This window comes from Lissotriton vulgaris, chromosome 5 (assembly GCF_964263255.1).
Source record: "Lissotriton vulgaris chromosome 5, aLisVul1.2, whole genome shotgun sequence".
NCBI lineage: Eukaryota > Metazoa > Chordata > Amphibia > Caudata > Salamandridae > Lissotriton > Lissotriton vulgaris.
In genome coordinates, this window is record NC_141693.1 from 1,846,440,020 (window position 1) to 1,846,453,545 (window position 13,526).

General features: G+C 48.0%; 1 protein-coding gene across 5 annotated transcripts in view; it reads left to right on the forward strand.

The window, feature by feature from the left end:
• The window catches only part of MLLT6 (MLLT6, PHD finger containing), a 733,108-nt gene that overhangs the window by 577,163 nt on the left and 142,419 nt on the right, over nt 1–13,526 (forward strand). For all 5 annotated transcript variants that reach the window (XM_086924319.1, XM_086924320.1, XM_086924316.1 and 2 more), the window contains one exon: nt 8,285–8,460. In XM_086924319.1, the coding sequence (XP_086780445.1) occupies nt 8,285–8,460 (176 nt within the window). The remainder of the gene's footprint in view (nt 1–8,284; nt 8,461–13,526) is intronic.

The following is a 13,526-nucleotide window of genomic DNA, read 5'->3' on the forward strand; positions in this document are numbered from 1 at the left end:
TTTTCACACTAAGAGCCTCATGGGAGGGTGCGCCTTAGCGCGCGCACACCACCGGAGGACCATCTTCTGTTTTACTTAGGTCCTGACGAATGCTTAGCGAAAATTGCAAATTGAACAGCAGAAACATGTTGACCACTTGTTTTATTTACAGGACACAGGTTTCCTAATATAGAACCTAGTCTGTCTGCCCACATTGTTTTTAACCTATTACAGGTTGGCCTTTATTAAAGAATTTTTGTTTAGGCTCTAACTTGTATTTTTAATCCTGCACTCACAGTTGATCTCACCTATTTAGTTTGTCCACTGTTGCACACACCACCATCCAGCTCCGCTGTAATTCAGGCATTGTAGCACAGTGGGGAGGCATTCGGCCACCCCAGCGGGGACCCAATGATGAAGCATGTCACCAACTAGTGGTGAGTGAGGGTCCTTTTTGAAAAGAGAAAGATCTGCTCTTTTCTGGTTCACTGATTAGGTAGGGTTACAAAACCATAAATACAACAAAAAATTAGCTTTATCCTTTATATTTTTTTGTTTTTTTCTTCACTTAGTCATTCCTCAGTTGTTAAGATATAAAAACAATTGGCCTGGAGTTCAGTCCTTGAGTGTGTGAAACCTTTTGCTGATTGAGTGTGTACAACAAATGCTTTACACTGTCCTCTGGTACTGCCTTACTGCTCGACCAAGCTACAACTTTGGAGAGTAAGGTCAGTTCTGACTTTAGCCTCTATTATACCTCTGGGGTTGGTGGACTCTATACACACTAAATTTCATTCTAGTCCAGTGTATATAGAGCCACTTTCTCACAGTGAGTATCTTAATCTTTGACTATGGACTATACAGACTTAGGGGGGGCGTGGCTTGGAAGCGGATGGAGCTGGCTGTGTGAGCGCCGAGCTCCGCTTCCATCCCCGCACGATCCTGAAAAAACTTGGCCCCCCAGACTGCCCGTGGTCATTGAGGGGTGACAGAGGGGTGCGGACCTGCCCCGGCTCATGTTTGTCAACAATCGACCTGAGAACTGCGCGATTTCAGCATAATTCGTTCCCGGGCCGCGGGCAGTGGTGGAAACCAAAATGGCGGCGGCCTCGCCAGAGGACGACTAACACTGCTGCAGGGCGGAGCGGAGCTGCCTTCCGAAGAGATGCAGGGGTGCTCGGCACTTTGGCGCATGGAAGGGCCAATGGGACAACTGTCTAATGCGGAGCCTGTGAAAATCGAGGCCTGTACACCACGAGGTCCCGTGCGCAGGCTGTGAGGGCGGATCGATAACAGCAGTGGGCGACCGGAGAGAGAGTGGGGACCCGCTCTCTGCCTTCGGGAGCGGCGCTATTGGAAGCAGGCCTTGCTGCGGGACGAGAGAAGGAGAGAGGTGGCTGGGACTTATGTTTTGAGGCCGGGCCAGTGAGGGGAAGAGTGCGGAGATCCTAGGTAGGAGGGACAGGCGTGGTGCTGCAGACAGTGGCAAGCGAGCACAGAAAGTGCGAGAACTGCGGTCCTAGCGCCAGGAGTAGGGCCCATAGACGTGGTGCAAAGTGCACCACGGGGTGGCTGCCGAGAGCTGTATGGCGGACCGGAGGCGACCTCAAACCTGCCGCGGTGAATTGGGGGCGGCCTGTCCAGTGGCCCTGGGGTGCGGAGGCAGCTGTGGGGTTGTGGGGGCGGTCGCGGCCTGCAAGCTGTGGTAGGGGCGGGGGGAAGAAGCCGGCAGCTGGAGGAATTCCCTGCAGCGCAGAGCAGCGGCCCTGAACTGCATTTTGGAGGGGGAGTCACCCCTACATGAGAGGGGTTCGTGCCATGCCCCTGTGACCAGCCGATCTCTTGGAGTGGAAAAGGAGGGCAGAAGTGAAGACCAGTCCGGGAGTAGTGAGGGCCCAAGAGGGGTGAAAGAGCAGTGTTGGGTGAACAGGCCCAGAGGAGGCTTCAGGCTGCTGAAACGAATAGAAGACAGACACAGTGGTACCGCCAGCAGTAGTGGCACAGGGCAAAGGTAGCAACGCATAACAGGGCAGGCATGGTGGAGTAACCGGGAAAGAGTATTGAGGACTGCAAAGATGGAGAGTGTTGATGCCCTGCGGTGCTGGAACTGCTAGCTTTCTTGTCGAGACATCTGTAAAGGCGAGGAGAGTTCTTTCTGAAGAGCAGGATCTCTTCCTGGCCTTGGACGATTTGGGCCATTGATATTACAACCAGGACTCAGGGCACCGTGGCGAGCACAATCGCACCTGTTCACACTTTAGTGGCCCAGAACATGGGGAAACCAAGGGGAAAGCCAGGAGCGGGAAATCAGCCACCAGATGGAGAGTCGAGGTCTCAAGCTGAACTGGAGGAACTGTGCGCCTCTCAAGATCCTGGAATGCTGCAACAATTTGATAAAATACTTGCAGCGATGCAGACTCACGCACTGCCCTACAGCAGGACAGGCGACGGGGCTGGGACTCCCCATAGCTGACCACTCTAAGCTGGTTGACAGGGTGAAACAAGTGGAGGATACATTGCTGGAACTGGCGCCGGCCCATAAGGAGTTAAATAACAAAGTAGCGGACGCACTGGAGCTCCTACAGACGTTGGAAAAAAGGGCAGAGGACGCCGAAAGCCGGAATAGGAGGAGTAACATCCGAGTAGTGGGTCTGCCCGAAAAAGTGGAAGGGACGGACATGGTGCAATATCTAGAAGAATGGCTGCACACGGTGGTGGTGGCAGAGGGGCTCTCACCCTTGTACACGCTGGAAGGGGAGCACAGAGTGCCGGCTAAGCCGCCGCTGCCCGGCCGTCGCCCCCGCCCGGTGGTAGCTAAGTTGCTGCATTACAGGGACAGGGATCTATTGCTTCGGAAAGCGAGAACAGATGGGCCCTATCAAGTTGACAAAAGTAAGGTGACGTTATTCCCGGATTACACGTGGGAAGTCCAACGCCGCCGTGCCTCCTTCCTGACAATTAAAAAAGAACTGAGATTGGAAGGCATTCAGTATGCATTGTTATTTCCGGCAAAGTTAAAAATAATGCTGGACGGTACCTCTCAGTTTCTTGACACTCCGGAGGACGCGTGGGCGTGGCTGGAGAATTACAGGGCCGGAACTGATCACACAGAGCGGCGCTTCGGAGAATCCTGTGGGGGCCTCCCTCAGCGACAATCGCGACGCCTCCGACGCAAGCAACAGGATAGCCGAAAGCCTTCTCAGGCACAAACTGAGCTGAAAAGACTGGAGGCACTAGATGCAGTATTGGCATTGTCGGGGGAACCGGCGCTACAATCGCCAGAGGGTACAGACTCTGAAAAGGATGAGGTCCAATCGGATGCAGAGGCTTCGGAGGCGGAGAGTATTAAACTACCACAGGTCACCCCGGCGACGGCGGATGGACTCTTGGATGAGTGACGGTTCACTTTACAGCGTAGGGTGGGGGAAGCTGAGGGCCGAAGATGGAGACTTGCTTATATTTACTGTGCCATAGGTGAATGGTTGCTGAGTGGAGAGCCGGAGGATGCCTCTAAGAATTGTGCCTGGGGCGGGACAGCCTCTCTATGACCTATGCCCGAAATCCTATAATAAGGTGCGGAGGGCCTGGGGGCTAGCTGAGATCATTTGAGGGATGGAGACGGGAGTAGTAGTAGTACGCAAGGGGTCACCCGTTGGCTCAGAGTCCCCCATAGCCCATAAGGCATGCCTACAGTGACTACTGATAGGCTTAGATGTGAGTTAAGAGTTGGAATGGTTTGGATGGGGACTAGCAATGTTGTTCTAGGTCCTGTTCTTGGGGGGGGCGGGGGGGGGGGGGGTAGGGAGTTTGGGGGAGGGGGGGGGTGTGATGTTCACCGGTGTGTTCTGCTTTTTTCAAGGGGAGGAAGACGGTTTGTAGTATGACAATGGAGGCAGTACCTGATTTGCTTTGCGTCACATGGAATGTACGAGGACTACACACGATGTCAAGGAGGTACAAGATTCATGTATACTTAGTTAGGAGAGGTATACTTGTAGCGTTGCTTCAGGAAACACACCTTACTAAGGCGGAGGGACTGGCATTGCAGCCTAGGTGGAGAGGGCAGGTTTTCAGCACATCATATTCAGCATATGCGAGGGGGGGCACTGATCTGGATCTGGGTGGGGGTTCCCTTTCAGGTGATAAGGCAAACGATAGACTCTGAGGGTAGATTCGTGGCAGTTGAAGGGCGTTTATATGGAAGAGAAGTAGCGTTTTGCAGCATTTATGCGCCAAATGTGGACCAGATACGCTTCATGGATAGGTTATCCGGGGTGTTAGCACAATATTTGGCAGGTCCGATAGTGCTGGGAGGAGACTTCAATTCAATAACAAATCCCTCACAAGATAGATCGCACCCTCCCTTGCTGGACTCCTCGGTCCACAAATTATCAAAGTATAGGTTGGACTGGCAGACCAGGTGGAATTTGGTGGATGTGTGGAGGGCGCATCATCTGCAGGATAGAGACTATTCATATTTTTCGTTGCTACACGAACTTCATGTTTGGCTGAACGCGATATTATGCTCACACCCGGTAGTGTCCACTGTAACCAATTCAGAGTACCTTACTAGGATATTATCTGACCACAACCCACTGTTGGTTACCATGCACTGGACAAGAGAGAGGTCTAACATACCAACTTGGAGATTGCGCCCAGAAACATTGGAAGACCCAGTATTCTGGAGAGAAGTGGGGGAAGGGATTATGCACTACTTTGCTGAAAATGCGGGTACAGCTACCAGAGCAGTGGAGTAGGACGCCTTTAAGGTGGTGATAAGGGAACTCTGTATTGGTAAATATGCTGGGGTGAGGAGATTTTGATGCAGGATGTAAACAGAGCAGAACTTAAATTGAGGTTAGCAGAACAAGCGAGACTTGAGAGGCCGGAAGTGGCAGGAGCTAAGGAAGCAGTAGCCACGGAAGTTGAAAGACTGCGCTCTTTTGACTATAAGAGTTACGTTGAAAAGACTCATGCGGAGGGGGAAAAGGCGGGCACCCTACTAGCATGGCTAGCTAACCCAACTCCGCGGGGTTCATCAATACTGGCACTGGCAACAGGGGATGGGGTGCAGTCGAAACATTGTATGTGAGTAAATTGGAGGCAGTGGAAGAGGATATTGATTCCTTTTTGGGGAATCTGCAGTTCCTGCAGTTGGAGGAGGAACAGGCGAAGCATCTAGGTAGGGATATCATAGTTGAAGAGATTCGGAGTGCAGTCAAGAACATGGCACGTAATAAGACACCAGGGGTAGATGACTTACCAATAGAGTTTTATTTGCACTATATAAATCTGCTAGCGCCAAAACTACTGGAGGTCTACGGGGAAGCTCGAGAACAAGGCCAATTGCCGTTGTCAATACAAGAGGCACTTATTATCCCACTGCTGAAGCCGGGACGGGAAGGCATGGATATGGCTGCATATCGGCCGCTGTCAATGCAGTCCACGGATTATAAGATTCGCAGGAAAAGTCCTAGCTTCGCGCTTGCTGCAACATATGACCAGCTTGGTACACGAGGACCAAGCCGGGTTTATTCCAACTAGAAACACCACCACGAATATACGGAGGCTAGTGAGAGTTATGGGGGAAGCCCGCGTTACCTCACCAATGGCAACGATACTGTCGGTAGATATAGAAAAGGCTTTTGATACCTTGGAATGGCCATTTCTTTACAAAACAATGAGATGTTTTGGGTTGGGGGCCGCCTTCGTGGGTTGGACAACAGTGTTATATGCATCGGCAGTGGCAAGAGTGAAAGTGGGGACGATGATATCGCCCCAGTATGCAGTGGCTCGCGGGACTCGGCAGGGCTGTCCTCTGTCCCCGCTGCTATTTGCCTTAGCGATAGAACCTTTAGCAGCGCACGCCCCGCTAGGACAGTGGTATGAGGGCCTTTTGTTCAGGGGGGAGCAGCAGCACATTTCTCTATATGCGGATGATTTGCTGAAGTTCCTAGCAGACATGGAGAGTGTGCTGGCGGGAGCGACGAGATTACTTGTTGATTTTGGTTGCATTTTCCGGGTCAAATGTGAATTGGTCCAAGACTTGCTTGTTTCCAGTACAACTAGGGAGAACGGCATCTTGCTTGGAATATCTTGGGGTACGTGTCTCTCACGAAGCAGATGCTATTCTGGATGGAAACATAGGGAGGTGCATACGAGCACTGAAGGGAAGTATGGCGTTCTGGAGAACTCTGCCGTTGTCCGTGATAGGGAGAATAGCCCAGTTGAAAATGGTAGCACTCCCTAGGCTGTTGTACTTGTTTAGAACATTACCAGTGTGGGTACCGTGTTCGATATTCAAGTTATTGCAGGCCATGGTGGTGGGGTTCCTCTGGGGATCGGGAAGACGTAGAGTATCGCTGAAGACAATGATGAGGCCAAAGGCAGAGGGCGGGCTGGCGGTCCCAGACATGGAACTCTACTATCTTGCAGCACAGCTCCAGCTCCTCACGCAAGCGGTGGCAAAGGAGTTTAGGGGACCGGAGGACCTGCGGGGCAGGGGCATACAGAGGCATATCCTACCCTTCATTATTCTACAGCAGCGGTTGGACCTCGAGGGTCTTTCCCTAGAGGAAAAAACACTACGGCTGTGCTGGAATCGGAGTCAGCGGCGAGCAGGTGTCTTGCATCCTTATGGCCCTGAAATTCCGTTGGGAATGGCTACGGCATTGCCCCATGGGGGAGAATGGTCCTCCTTGCAAGACTGGGAACAGGCGGGAATCCAGGTGCTTGGAGATTTATATGAAGATGGCACATTGCTCCCCTATCAGGTGTTACAGGAGCGATGTGACCTCCCTAGGGGTGGATTCTTGGTACATGCTGCCCTGGTGCGAGTGCTGCAAAAACACTGGAGAGGGGGTGGCAGAGCCTGCGACAACGATGGCGTGTCAGTTCGTGGCAATGGCGGCGGGCACATTTAAGGCTGTTACGTGCCTGTATGCAAGAATGCTGAACGAGGGATTGGCTCCGCTAGATACACTAAAACTAAAATGGGAAGAGGGGATTGAAAATCCATCCCAGAAACGGCGTCGGGTCAAATGTTGCGCAGGGCATGGAAAAGCACTAGAAACGCACGTTTTCAGCTAGTACACTTTTGCATAATACATAGGGCATATTTGACGCCGGGTTAGATTATGAGATACTTAAACAGTGAGGATGCGGTGTGTTCCAGGTCTGCTGGAGTAGGGGTGGAGCTGGAACACATGTTGTGGGAAAGCCCTAGGTTGAGGAACTTCTGGAGCGAAGTGGGAGATCTCCTGAATTTTGATTACGGAGCGTAATTTAGAATTTAACATGGCTACGTGCATACTACACTGGTTTGCACACCCCCCCCCATAAACAAAAGTGACGAGTAAATTTGTAGACATGGGTCTGGTGCTAGCGAAAAGAGAAATAACAATACACTGGAAGTCCAGTGAAGGTCCCAGTAGCAAGAGATGGGGGGCAGAGTTGTTCAAGTGGGCTAGCGCAGAGGACGCAATTCGGCTTAGGCAAGCGCGACGTATAAATAGTGAGAAAGCATTAGACACAGCAAGAGCATGGGGAGAACTAGTCCACTCCCTAGCAGAGTAGCAGACACGAGAAGCCCAAGAACGAAATGATCAAGTGCAGGAAGAGCACTGAAATACCCAACGTGGGAATCCTAAGAATAGGCCACACACTCCATGCGAAACATATCCGTAGACATATAGAACACACCGGTAACAGGGGGTTAGGGAAGGGGTATACGGGGGAAAGTGGAGTGGTAGATCGGGGAGGGGGAGGGAGGGGGGTTAAATAAGGAGTTAATGTAATTGATGGCTGGGACTGTTGGTTGTGATATCACATAGGAGTATAAACTAACTGAGAGCAAATTATTTGGACTTAGCTGTCGCAAACTCAGACTATGGCGGAATACTTAGTTCCTATGGAGATCCTTTGTTTCACGAAGGGGCTGGTTGGGTTCTGGGGATTGATTATAAGATGTATGACTGTTGTGCAAAATAACAATAAAATATGTTTTTAAAAAATGATACAGACTGAGGTAGCTCTATTCCACAGTGCTATTACAGATGAATTATACCTTGTGCACCTCTGCATTTACGGTGCACTAACACCCATTACCTATGTCTGTATGTTCACCTGCGCATCAGTATGAACAGTTGCCAATGTATAATTTATCCTTACTGCCTTAGGGCTCCCTATGATAGTTACTACACTATGTAATGTTTTTCTTATTGAATTAATTTGTGATTGTTATTTTGCTTTTCTGGATTTTTATGTTCTCTGTGTAGCTCCCTCATTTCCTTTACTTCTTCTGCAGGAATATATACCAGCAATAAAGATCCAATTTCCCATGGAGGAGGGGTTCTCCGAGCTCCATGTAGCACCCCACTCTCCGCCAGCATCTTGTCTCACCAGGGATCTTCGTCTCTTCCACCATTCAACAGAGCTTCCTTTGCCACGTCCCTCCCAGCAAGTTCATCTTCGAGCAGCACGGTAAGATGCTACCACAACATTACCTGCTCTCTTCTTAGCTTGAACAATCTTTGCACTCTTTTCTTTATAGGGTTCCGACATGTTAGTTTTCCTCTATATGACTGCCCGTTCTGACCCCGCCCCATCCCCCTTTTTTAAGGTGGTATTAGCTTTAACTGTCTTGGGAGATCATTGTGGAGATCATCAACTCCACCCTGTGCCCCTCATTGTTGCACTCATGTTGCCTGAAATAGTTGTCTTTGTCCCCCAAGAAGGCCTTATGTCATCTATCGATGGCTGTTGACAGTCTAGGCCAATTCTTCCACTCAGTGCACACAATCTTAAGATTTCTCCCCTTGTGTGGAAGTAACATTAACTAGTTTGTAATCCTAGATATCATATTTACCCTCAGTATATGTTAGTATATATAGAGCCCTTTATTGGATCATTCCTGCAAGACCTTGGTAGTTGTTAACCAATTAGTCAGAATGAGCTAGGAGATGGTGTGCTGTGATATGGAGGCCCTTGATTAAGAGTGAGTATCATATTGCACTACTTCTGATTTTATGGAAGGCAGGAAGGATTTGGGCACTACATAGACTGCCTTTAGTGTTACCAGTTTTATTGATCTGCCAGGATCTATTTGGGCTCTTCCTCCCTCCAGGGAAGCATCTATTAGCACTGTCTGTGAAGGCTTCCTTCATCATGCTCTTTGCCTAAAGCCACAGGGTCAGGGATTGTATGACTGCTGTAGTTTGTCCTTCCATTTGTGACTTCTGATCTCGGAATCATTTTTGCAGGAGTGTTAAGTAATGACACATGTAGCAGAATACATTAACAAAACAGTTCCCAGATTTTGGATTTTCTGCACTTTGGAGTACTCCAGAGGTCACAGGAGTATCTTGGAGAACTTTCTGATAAGACTTTGCTTTATATCCTGCTGAGATGGGTTGCAGATGCTACAGTGCCTTTCTGAAAGGGGTGTCGGGTTAAGACTTCAAGCCAAATCATAAGGATTTGTATTCGTAATCTTGATTTTTAACTGCAAATCTCGGATTTTCTGTACTACTTTGTGCGGCTGGTTTAAAAAGAAATATCTAAAATGTTACTCCAGATCACTTTGTAATACCCCTTCTGTGGTTCCCATTCTATTAACCCAGGATCCCCTTCCCTCTCTGCCTCCCATTCGCCTTCTGCTCAAAGGACACTTTTCTCCCTCCTTTACAGCAGCGTTATCGGATTTCCTTCTTTAGCTTACATACATAGTTACGCCTATCCTTCTAGTGTTCAGTCATTCTGGTCTATTTTCTTGGTAATAGCCAGGATTTCCAAATACTTTTTTTGTTTTTACACAATTTCAAATATTTTAAAAAATGCCTTTCGTTATTATGTATTCCATTTTCAGCACTTCCTGGAGGCATTCATTTTTAATGTGCTCTGAAGGAACTTTATGTAGGTTCCGGGTTCTATCCTCATGTTATTTATTTATTTAAGTTTTTATAGAGCGCAAACTTGACCCATGAGGGTATCAGAGAGCTTTACAAGGTTTACTGAAGAGAACAAACAAAAAGGCTTATAGGTACAGAAGTATACAAAACAAACATTTACAATGCCATAGGTCTCGCATTATTAAAGTTTGAGCTATTGGTGTTGCATTCTTTAGCAATGCCAAAAGCTCAAACTTTAATAATGCGAGACCTATTGCATTGTAAATGCTTGTTTATTTTGTTGTAAAATGGAAAGGGAAGTTAAGTATTTTTCCAGATTCAAGCACTAGAAATTTTCAATGGACAAATTTCCTTGGCGTATAAAATTCATCCTGAAGGAGAGAATTTTGAAAAGCAAAGGATTACAATGACATCAAACACCCTGTGCCACTAAATTTCACTCAAACTCCCAAGTACCAGCAATGCACTTCGTATAAATGAAATAATCAGTTCCAAATAGATGTATTATGTGCCTCATAGGCCTTATGATGCTATTAAGCTACTTACTGGGTCCCAGCTCTACTTTCATTTCAAAAGCATAAGCCTCATGTGCCTATTTATCTCTGCCCCAGCTCTTCTGACGTTTCAGACGAACCTGTACTACCTCCACCAGTCCTTGAAAAGCGCCGGCTTGACTTGTGACTGACTCTGCCACTGACCTCCAGACTCCCTCAGTCATTTGCCCGTACCGTAGCACCAGTTTAGCGCCTGTTACCCACTGTAGGGCCTCCATGCTTTAGGTTGCATAGCCGACAACCTTTGGGCTAGAGCTCCCTAAACAACATCTTATCAAGGAAATGCGCTGTGCTGAGAACTTTAGTTAGCAGCCAGGCATGCAAGGGGTTTATTTCAGATTATGTACAGTGACTCCCAAGTTATTGCCAGTTGCCTGGGTTACCTTTTTAGGCTGCGACATGCGAATTGGCGGAAATCAGCAGTGAATAGAAGGGATTTCATTGTGCAATGATAGATGGGGGCGATGGAAAATGTTACCTTGGAAATTAACTCTTGCCAGGAAGCTGCAATATTTCTGAAAACAAAGTAGCCCTCTAAAATACAGTACTCCCGCGCCCCCCCTCAGGTACACCAGTACGAAACCGAAAACAATCGCTTTTGGAAGCAAAGAGAGTTGCGAATGGTGGGCGCGCGCCACCGCCAGCCATATGATTTCAATTATCGAGCCAGTGTCTGGGTACGATAATTGAAACCACATGGGCTTTGGTGCGCGTAACAGACACCAATATGCCATGGGCGGAAAAATGCGCTCGCCTTGGCCTATTGTGTGCTATCTTAAAAAAGAACACGCAGGCAAAGGCCAATAGCAGGCCACAAAAGTAAAAACACACGTACGAGCATGTACAATTCCAGGGTCTGTTCCGGAACCCTGGACAAAAGGATTCTCACTGCGCGAGCAGTGCAGCGCACTGCATAGCTAAACGCGAGCCCTAAAATTGGAGAGGGGCAGTGGTGCTGGACCCATGGGGAGTAAAGGGAACAAAAGTGGATGGTTACGTTAACAGTTAGAGACCGTAAAAACCCCACAGAATCTTGGTGGAGTTGATAGTTGAACTACGGCAAAGGCGGTAGTCTTAGATTAGTCAGGCACACTGTAGTGGTTGACGGCAGAGCTTAGATGAGGAATTTACCCATGAGGAAAGTTTTGGCCTCCTTTTTAAAGCTTGCCAAAGAAGGGATTCTTCTGATGGCGGGTGGGAGAGAGTTCCAAATTCTTGGTGTGGGGAGATGTGGTCGAATTTCCTGTTGCCAGTAAGTAGTCTAGCGGCCGTGTTGAGGCAGGCTTTTAAGGGTGCCAGGGAGAGCTTGGGTAACCCGGAGAGGGTGGAACAGCTATATTCCAGCCTAGAGATAACTAGTGCCTGGACTTCCATTTTTAGGTCGGGCGCGTCGATGAATGGTTTCAGCTTCCTTCGGTAGCTCAGATGGAACCTGGCTGATTTGACCATCCTTTTGCGTTGCCCGAGAAGACTGTAATGCTTACAGGTAACAATGGAACCCCATATGGTTCCTTGTTGCTTAGTCTTATGTTCTAAACTGACAGGATGATTCTGATTTGTTGGATTTGGAGCTGACTGGCATAGGAATCATCATCAATGGTATTGTATCTTAACCACAATTTGGCGGTGAGCGGAGCCAGACGCTGAGGAAGAAGGCACAGGCCATGAGGTGGTGAGAACAACCCAGGAACTATGCAGTACAGCAGATGGTGATAGTTGAAATGTGATGCTGACTGAGGTTACCTGACTTTATCTCACTTGGACCCCATGAGCATACGGTCAACAGAGTGAGCTTGCGTGAGTCTAACAATCAGCATGTGGTGTGCCTCATATTCCAGAATGCCTACATCCAAGTGAAATTTAGCTGCACAGTGTGCACAGACTCTAGCCATTCACAGTGAGACAGTAGAATTGCCACCCTTTCGACTCAAGCAGTGAGCAGCACTGGCGGGTGATATTTGAAGCAGCATGTCTCCAAGGCTCAAACTCTGACTCTGACCTGTCTCTTAAGGAAGAATGGACAAATGAAGCACATCATCAAGACCTTTCACATGATGAAGGTGTGTTAATAGCATCATTGCCTCTCGCAAGAAGCAAAAAGTGTGCACATTGAGATAACTGGACTCAAATTAAATGTCATCTAGTGGTCACTGGTACCACTGCAGCCTGCATTGTCAACACAGTGCTCATGCAATTAATCTGTTGCAGGTTTTTGTTGGAATTAATCTGATTTAATAGTGTTTCCACCCATAACAACACAATAGTGTTTGCCATAAACAACGATAGATGGATGTCTGGCAGTTATTGTACCACCATGTGTTTTTGCCTCAGTCTGGCTGACCTACATTCGAAAGGGATGTTCGAATAGATATTTGTAGGGTAATAAGTGTTGAAAGAAGTGGCACTTTGCCTGCATGTACATAAATGTTATTAAAAACAGGGTAGGACTAGTGGCTAGAGTGCTGTGCATGAGAGACCAAATGGAGGACCAAAGAGGAAGTAGAGGCCAATATCAGTAATGTGGATAAATGGGTATGAAGTAACTTTGATAGTGGACTCATGTTCCAAGTGTACCATCACCCCCCAAATACATGCTCAGCGAGAGATGGCACAACAACAATTGGAACCTAAATATATAAATCCCGAGGAGTACCAGGGAGGTAGTATTAATGTAGTAGGGTTCATGTAGGGCAGATCTAGAATTCCAGGAAAGGCATATCAAAGGTAAAGTCTCTCTGGCCAGAAGTGGGCTTCCCATACTGAGCAATGGTCCATTAATATGACTCTAATTTCATAGTAAACTCAAAGGCATAACATCAGGTCACTGTGGTAAAGGACACCAATGTGGCAGAAATACTGAGTGATACCTAAGGGATGTACAAGGAGAGACTTATAGTATTAAAAGGATACTTCACAAAATAAAGTTCAAAGAGGGAGCTGAGCCAATAGGAAAGAAAGTGATACGTGTGCCTGTTGGGAGAGAATATTTTTTATTAAAGGATGTGGTTTAGGAGGATATAATTGAACCAGTTTGAAGTTTCTGAGTGGTTGTCACACGTATTTATAAAAGAACAAATATGGGAAG